The 8,817-nt window shown below is 41.8% G+C and overlaps 1 protein-coding gene across 2 annotated transcripts in view; it reads left to right on the top strand.

Annotated features, from left to right (window-relative positions):
• Positions 1-8,817, top strand: part of GAB2 (GRB2 associated binding protein 2) — a 191,300-nt gene that overhangs the window by 117,590 nt on the left and 64,893 nt on the right. For both annotated transcript variants that reach the window (XM_010598174.3, XM_064288752.1), the window contains exon 2: positions 8,286-8,586. In XM_010598174.3, the coding sequence (XP_010596476.1) occupies positions 8,325-8,586 (262 nt within the window). In that variant the 5' untranslated portion in view covers positions 8,286-8,324. The remainder of the gene's footprint in view (positions 1-8,285; positions 8,587-8,817) is intronic.

Genomic DNA, 8,817 nt, shown 5'->3' with positions numbered 1-8,817 from the left:
GAAAGATATTTCTGCTGATGCATCACCACTTTCAACTCTACTCATCTTGAAATTGGGGGGGTGGGGGTGCAACTTAGAGATTGCCCCTGGGTGCTTGTTACCCTTGCTGTGTCTCTGTGCCATTTGGATGTCTTCTTCTGTGGAATGCCTATTCAAGTCTTTTGCCCATTTTCTATTGAGCTGTTGCTGTCTTTTTCTTTGTTTGCTCTGAATATGGGTCCTTCATTGGAGTATCTATTGTAAATACCTCTTTCCCATCTCTAGACTTGCCTTTTCACTAAGTGGTGTCTTTGGATGATCAGAAATCGTTTAATGTAGTACAGTTGATTAGTTTATTTCTCTTGTATCAGTTAATAATGCCTTTTGTGTATTCAAGAAATCTTTGCCTACCTTGAAGTCATGAGGATATTCTTTACTTTTTTCTACATGCTTTATGGTTTTATCTTTTACATTTGGGTCTATAATTCTTCTGAAATTAATTTTCACATATGGTGTGAAATAAGGATCAAGAATCTTTCTTTTCTCCTTAAAAAAAATTGGTTATCAAATTGACCCAGCACCATTTATTGAGAAGACATTTTTCCATTGCCCTGCAGTATTGCCTTTTTCATAAATCCGGTGACCAGATATGTACAATTATGTTTCTAGATTCTTTCTTCTGTTCAATCAGTCTGTTTGTCTGTCTGTTGGGCTCTGTTTTTAATCTTCTAGGTAGACACGGCTTTCCTCCTAGTGATTACCATTGGTACACTTACCATCCCTGGAAGTAAAATATGTTGCAGCATAACAAATTACCCCAAAACTTACTGGCTTAAAACAACAGTGCTGCCCTGGTGGCACAGCGGTTAAGTGTTCAGCGGCTAACCAAATGATCAGCAGTTCAAATCTACCAGTCACTCCTTGGAAGTTTTACTTTGGGGCAGTTTTACTCTGTTCTGTAGGGTCTCTATGAGTCAATAGATTTGGCTTGTTGGTTTTAAAACAACAGTAAATATTTATTGTTGCACATGATTTCTGTGACTTGAATTCGAGAGCAACTTAGGTTGGTGGTTATGGTTTAGGGTCTCTCGTGAAGTTGCGGTTAAGATACTACCTGCAGTTATCTGAAGGCTTGACTTGGGCTGGAGGACCTGCCTCTAAGAATGGCTCATTCACATGACTTGCACAAGGCCTCAGTTCCTTGCCATGTGTACCTCTCCTTAGTACTACTTGATTGTCCTTACAATGTGGCTCATTTCCACTGATCCAAAAGAGAACAAGGTAGAGCTGCAACTTTTTTTATGACCAGGCATTGAAAGTCACACACTATCATTTATTCCATTGGTTACACAGTTATCCATAAACAGCATGGGAGAGGATTATGTAAGGTGATGCTAGGAGGGTATCATTTTAGAGGCTAGCTTGTTGTTAACTTGCCATTGAGTTAGTTCCGACTCATGGCAACCCCAAGTGTGCAGACTAGAACTGCTCCGTAGGGTTTTCAAGGCTGTGACCTTTCAGAATCAGGTCACCATGCCTGTCTTCCAAGGCGCATGTGGGTGGGTTTGGACCACCAACTTTTCAGTTAGTAGTCCAGTGCTTAACCATTTGCACCATCCAAGGACTCTTTAGAGGCTGGCTACTAGACAGAAAAGTAGGGGAATTGGCTGGCACTTTATTTATATTTTTGTTTTTTACCTGGGAATTTTCATTTTCCAAGGCAGAGAAACATGACTGTCTTTACGGCCAAGCTTTCCTGGACCTGATATGTAGTGTTACAGGTTCATAAATACTGGTGATGCTTAGCTCACTCCATTTTGTGCCCTCCTGCTCGGTAGCCTGAAACTCTAAAGTTTATTCATATTTTCACAGTGTGATTCCGTAAGAACCCATCTCCATCCCTGAGTGGGAATGACTGAGGAGAACTGGATCTGGTTATAATCATTAGCCAACTATTAGCAATCTATCTCTCCATGATCTTTACTTCTCAGAGAAATATTCATTTCCTATTACCATGGTTTTCTTTAAATACATTTACTACCTATGAAAATTCTCATTCTTTTGTGGATCAGTTTTTTTTTTTTTAATTATTAAACTTTTTATATTGATATAATTTTAGATTTACATGCATAAGTGTGAGAAACTTTTTTCCCACTAAAACACCTGCAGAGAGTCGTGGAAAAGCTTTCCCTTTAATAACATATCCTAGACTCATATGCCCATATTGTCTTTGCATTATATGTCGGTAATCCCACAGAGGAAACCCTGGTGGTGCAGTGGTTAAGTGCTACTGCTGCTAACCAGTTTGAATCCACCAGGTGCTCCTTGGAAACTCTGTGGGGCAGTTCTACTCTGTCCTATAGACTCAATGACTCGATGGCATTGGGTTTGGTTTTTTGGCTTCATCCCACAGTATTTTTTCTTCCTGTATCATGGAGCACTTTTCAGCTGAAACTTCCAGACCCCTTATAAATATTTATTATGTGGTCACTGTATTTATCAAAATGAAGGGAGCAAGATACTGAAGACCTCAGGTCACATAGAATCTACTGCAAGCTTTTTTCCTTTCTCATTCTCTTTTCTATAATCATCTTACTGTCCTTTCTTCTTTCTTCGTATTATGAAAGCATACCTATATATTTTTTATTGCATTTATTAGTTTGCATAAATTAACATATTGATTGAGTGGTTTAAAAAAGTCACCACGTCTTTACTGAGTTCCCTTATGTGCTAAGCACTCTTCCAAATAGCTGTTGGCCACACAGGACCCTAACCTCAAGATGTTCAGAGCTTAAAGGGGAGAAAGACATATAAGCAAATCAAATACCAAAGCAGGGGGAGGGAGGGACTCCTGCGGTACAACGAATTACCTGATACGGCCCTTCTAGCCATTTGTGACTCCCACATAATGATTTGATGGGACTATGCAGATATGATGTTTGTGGCCCAGGCAAGGGGATTGGACAGGCTGCTAAGAATGCAAATAAGGTACATGGAACCCTGTGGGGTGGAACCATGCAAACAAGGTGTATGGAACCCAAACAAGGAGGTTGGTCGGTTTTGCCATCCGCTAGGCTTAAAAGAGCCGATCCTAGAGCAGAGGGGGACCTAACTACCACCAATAAAAAAAGGTGAGAGTGGAGTACATCCATTTGACCTGGGATCGCTACGCTGAGAACTTCCTAGACCCAAGAGACAGAGAGGGAGAGCTGTGACACCAGACATGACAATAGACCATGAGAAGCAGCCGCAGCAGAGGCAGCAGGACCAGGAGACCTGCAGGAGACGGCACGGTGGACTTTCTGGCCCACAGAGTGCCTTCGGGCCAAGACTTCCTGGGGGAGTGGGGTCTCTCCAGGCACTTACTGGCGGAGCTAAAGTGTTTTGTAACACCTGCCAGAGAAGGGCAGGGAACAAGGGGCCAAGAGGCTGAGGAGCCAAGGAGCCCAAGGGCCAGAGAGAAGCCTTCCTGCAGGCATGGAAGAGAAGAAGCTGTCTTGACTGAAGAACTGTATCCTGAGTTGATCCTGATCCTGAATTGTAAGCTGTTACTTCTTTAATAAACCCCATAGTCATGAGTATTGTCTGTGAGTTCTGTATGGCCATTGCAATGAATTATTGAACCCAGCAGAGAAGTTGAGAGTGCCATGGGGAGGATGGCTGTGTCAGAACTGGTAAAAAGGCTGAAGAGAGGAGACATGTCTGACCCCTGCCTCATAGGAATTAGCTTTATGCTGTTGATCTTGATTCTCCTTCACCCGTGTGAAGTTAGAGGAGGTCAGATGCCTTTGCCACAGTGTTTTTACACCTCCGAAGTCGGGGGAAGTATGGATTACTATGAGAATGCAATTTCAAGAGCACCAGTTCTATCTGGGGAAGTTAGTAAAGGCCATCCAGGACTAGTGTTACTTGAACTGGCACTGGGAGCACGTAAGAATTTTCCAGATGGGTGAGGCAAGATGACATGCACTCTAGACAGCTTATGCAAAGACATAAAAAGCCATGAAAGTATGAGGCACATTTAGGGAAATAAGTAGTTTTCTATGCACTGAGAAGTTCTGTGAGAACTGGAATTGATCTGTTCTTATTCATGCCGTATCCTCAACGCCTAGAATAATCCTGGAGTATAGTTAGCTCTTTAAATGAATATTTGGTGGGTGGGTGGATGGATGGATGGATGGATGGATGGATGGATGGATGGATGGATGGATGGATGGATGGATGGTCGGGCGGATGGATGAAAGGGAAAAAGGAAGGAAAGGAGGGAGGGAGGGAGAAAGGAAGGAGATATAAATGAGGCCAGAGAGGTAAGGAAGTTTCACATGATAAAGAAGAGCCTTGCTCAATAACAGTTATCAAAAACCCACTGTGGAATGTGAAGGAGGAATAGGAGAGGGTGTTGTTCACAGCCTAGTTAGGAAGAAACAAGAAGTACCAAAATAGCTGTAATATGTTATAAAAAATGCCATGCCATGAAAGGTACATAAGAAGTGTCATGAAGTTTCTGAGGAGGTAGAGGTCCATTTCAGATGAGGGAATCAGGGAGGTTGTCATTGGAGCTAGACTCTTTGGGTTTGCCTACACTTGGTTCTGAGTTGTTTGATTAAAAAAGGTTTTGTGGCAGAAGAGAGATGTGAATTTGGAACTATACTAGACAGCCTTGCCTGCTCTGTCATAAATTTATCAGCAGTTTGTAGGCAGCCATTTATCAGTCTGAACCACTTCCCTGGAAGACGAACCTGACAGGCTCCGATGTTATCTGTAGCGAACACCTTTTTCTTGTTTATGAGGGTGTCTGTGTGTGTTTGTTTATGCTTGCACCTGCACACCAGTGATTTGGAGACAGCTCTTCTATCGAGAACAAGCACTGAAGGGGAAACATCAACTGTGAAACAGCAGCTAAACTGGTGCGCCTTGCCACTCCCACCCTTACATGTATATAAATGCACCTACAACATGTACGCACGTACAAGCACACACAGCTCTCTAAGCAGTAGACTGGACAAGAGTTTAGGTGACTATAAATAAATAGGACTCTTTTTTTATTTTCCTCAGTTCTCTCTACTGTGTCTAGCTATACCTTAAATCTTCAGGCTTATTAGGTACCATTTATACCCCCTTTACGTACCAGATGTTTTAAGGAGTTTATGTAAGAAAATGGCTCATTAATTCAGTATGTATATATTGTTTGCTATCTATGTGCCAGACACTGTTCCAAACACTGAGAATGCAGCATGGAATAAAAAGTTTCAGTTCCTGACCTGTTTTAGGTGGTATAAATGCTATTGAGACCAGTAAAGTGGGGTAGGGGTAGAAAGAGAATATGAGAGTTGGAAGATCAGAAAAGGCCTCTCCAATAAAGTGATGTTTGAATGGACACTTGAAGGAAAGAATAAGCAATGAGAATATCTGGAGGAAGAGTGTTTCAGGCAGAGGGAACAGCTAGATAGAGCAAAGACCCTAAAGCAGAAGTGTGCCTGTCAGTGTTTAAGGCCAGTATGACTAGAGCAAAATGGGCAAGGTGGAGAGTGGCAGCAGATGAGGTGAGAGATGTGGGATGGGAACAGTCGTATCAGACCTATAAACCAGTGTAAGGACTTTTACTCTGAATGAGATGGAAAGCCATTGGAGGTTTTGTGCAGAGAAGTGACATGTTATGATTTATATCCTGCTTTCTGGCACCTGGGTTGAGAATAGGTTGCAGGATGGAAAGGATGGAAGCAGGAAGACTACAGAATGGTGGACCTGACCAGGTTAATAATAATGGAAGTGAGAAGTGATAATTGTGGATATGTTTTGAACTGACAGGATTTGCTGACAGATCAGATGTAGGGTGTGAAGGAAAGAAAGGAGTCAATGATGACATCAGAAGTTTTATTCTGAGCAACTGGAAGGCTGAAGTTGCTGTTAAATGAAATGGAAAAGACTGTAGGAAGAACAGGTTTGAGGGGTATTAGGAGCGTAGTTTTGAGGGCATTAAGTTTGAGATGCCTCTTACTGGAGAGGTGGATATAATATTCTGGAGTTCAGAAGATAGAACTGGGCTAGTGATACAAATTTGGGAATTGCAACAATTAGATGGCTTTTAAAGTCATGGAATAATCTAGGATAAAATAACCTAGGATTGGGTATAAAAAGAGAAGAGAATTAATTGAATCTGAGAACTGAGCTTTGAGGCACTCCAGTGCACAGAGGTCAAGGAAATGAGGAGGAACCAGGACTGGAGAGTGAAAAGGAGAGGCCAGGAAGATAGGAGGAAAGTTGAGAGTGGGCCCTGAAGCCAAATGAACAAAGTGTTTCAAGGAGGGCAGAGTAATAAACTTATCAGATGTTGCTGAGCAATCAAGATGAGGCCTAAGAGTTGATTTAGCAGATTGCAGTCTTTGGGACCTTTGATGAGCTATTTCAGTGGTGCAGGGAGGAAAAAAGCCTGATTACTTTCAAAAAAGAATGAGAGAAAAGGAAATGAAGATTAGTAGTATAGAAAACTCTTTGAAGTTTTATTGTAAAGGGAAGTAGAATTTGGAGGCCATAGTTGAGGGTAATGTGAAATCAAATCGAGCTTTTAAATTTTCTTTTTTTTCCTAAGATGGTAGATATTGGTATCCTAATGGAAATGATCCTAGTTGGGGGAAAAATAGCAATGATTCCAAAGAGGGGAAGAGTTATTTTAGTAATGTCCCTGTGTAGGTGAGAGGGGGAAAATCTAGTGCACAAGCAAAAGAAGGTTGGCCTTACAGTGGATGAACTGTCTGTGTAATGGATAGATGAGATTCCATGGCTGCAGATACAAGCAGGTTGGTATATGTGGTGGTGATAGAGCATGTATTAATTCCCTTTTGATTGTTTACATTTTCTCATGAAATAAGGAACAAGAGAGCAGAGGTGTTGCAGGTTTAAAGGGAAGTTAAAGAGGTTGTTGCCAAAGAGCAAAAGAAAATCATGTACTAGGTAAATGTAATAAGATTATTAAGCAGCATGAGAATCCACTTAAATTTAATGTGAGACCAGTCAGCACAGTTGTATGATTTTTCTCCAGCTATATACATCTGAGTGGGAGCAGGTAGAATAGGCAGAGCATTGGACTTAGCCAGGACTTAGCCAGATGAGGCAAGTTCTAAAGAGGTAAATGACTTAAGCTAAAATCAAACAGTAAGTCAGCAGTGAAGCGTAGACTCAACCCAAGGCTCTCTGTTATATGTAAAGCCTTTTTACCACCTGGTGTAATATCAGCTCAGAGATTACTCAGTCTTGTTGAAGAGATGGAGTGTAGAGTACAATATAAAAGAATATATAATCAAGTGTTAAATTCTGTAGTGTGGAATGGTATAAAGAGTTTATTCATTCGGTAACACATATTGAGCTCTTAGTATGTACGAGGCAATATTATAAGCACTACACATACAGAACTGAACAAGGCCAAAAAAAAAAAAAAAAAGTCCTGAAGTTATATGCTTCAGAGAAGCCTTACAAGGGTTTTCTGTATGATTCTTCCAAGGCATCGTGGTTTGGTAAAAAGCATATTGTACTAAAAGTCAGAAAACTTGTTTTTCTGCTACTTGTGCGTGACATCGTTGCTTCAACTCATTGTGTCTCAGCGAGGGGCCCCCATCTGTAAACTGAGAAGATGCTATGGTTTTGCAGATTCCACTCCGCCTGAAAGTACTATGAGTTTGACTCTGTATTCTAGCCAAATGGAGTAGTTGCTATAAAGTGTTTTAATTCTCATCTAACTTCCTGATACGGAAAGTGGAATGCCATTGTCTTAGGCTGGGCTCTCTAGAGGAGCAAAACCAGTGAAGCATATATATGCATATATACACACACAGAGAGATTTATTTCAAGGAAATGGCTCATGAAGTTGTGGAGGCTGGCAAGTCCCGAATCCGTGGGCCACGCATCAGGCTGGAGGCTTCTGTCTCACGTGGTTGCAGGGGTTAAGGAACTCAAAATCAGCAGGTCAGACGGCAGGCTGCTGACCTGATAATTACAAATACTGAGACTCATGGCCTAGCCAAGTTACTACATAACATTAACCATCACAGTCACCTCTTATTTGCTAGTAATAAGACCCTATTTCCGTAGTGAAATGCTGCACTAACACGCATTTTAAAATCATCCTCTATTTTTGAAACCAGGAGGAAATATGACAGAGAGATACAGACCATGTTCAGCCTGCATGTCAAACATTCCCCATCCTCAACCTAGTGATTTCTAATAATCTGCTAAAAGCTTTGAAAAAACTAATGATTTTTTTTTTTTTTTTTCTCTTCTCTCTCTCCTTATTCCTTCCTGATGGGTTTCAGGCCTGGAAGAAACGCTGGTTTATCCTGCGCAGTGGCCGGATGAGCGGTGACCCAGATGTTCTGGAATACTACAAGAATGATCACTCCAAGAAGCCCCTGCGGGTCATCAACCTGAACTTCTGTGAGCAGGTGGATGCAGGCCTGACCTTCAACAAGAAAGAGCTGCAGGATAGTTTTGTGTTTGACATCAAGACCAGTGAGCGCACTTTCTACCTGGTGGCTGAGACAGAGGAGGACATGAATAAGTGGGTCCAGAGCATCTGCCAGATCTGTGGCTTCAATCAGGCTGAGGAGAGCACAGGTATGAGGACACAGACCTTTCTAAAAAGGGGTGAGGCGCTTCCTGGAGGCTGGCTCTCAGATTCCTTGAGCAGGAAGAGTAGGCTGCAGCTAAGCTTTCCTTTTTGGCAGAGGATAAGAGTGTAAAGAAAACAACTCTGCAAAAAAGGAGAATGAAGGGGTTGGCCAAATATTAGAGGGACTCCTGGCCCTAATTATGTTCAAATGGGGAGCCAAAAAATGTTGGGGCTGT

This window comes from Loxodonta africana, chromosome 7, assembly GCF_030014295.1.
Source record: "Loxodonta africana isolate mLoxAfr1 chromosome 7, mLoxAfr1.hap2, whole genome shotgun sequence".
Lineage (NCBI taxonomy): Eukaryota > Metazoa > Chordata > Mammalia > Proboscidea > Elephantidae > Loxodonta > Loxodonta africana.
The sequence above is the reverse complement of the archived record's forward strand: the minus strand, read 5'-3'. Positions and strand labels throughout refer to the sequence as shown.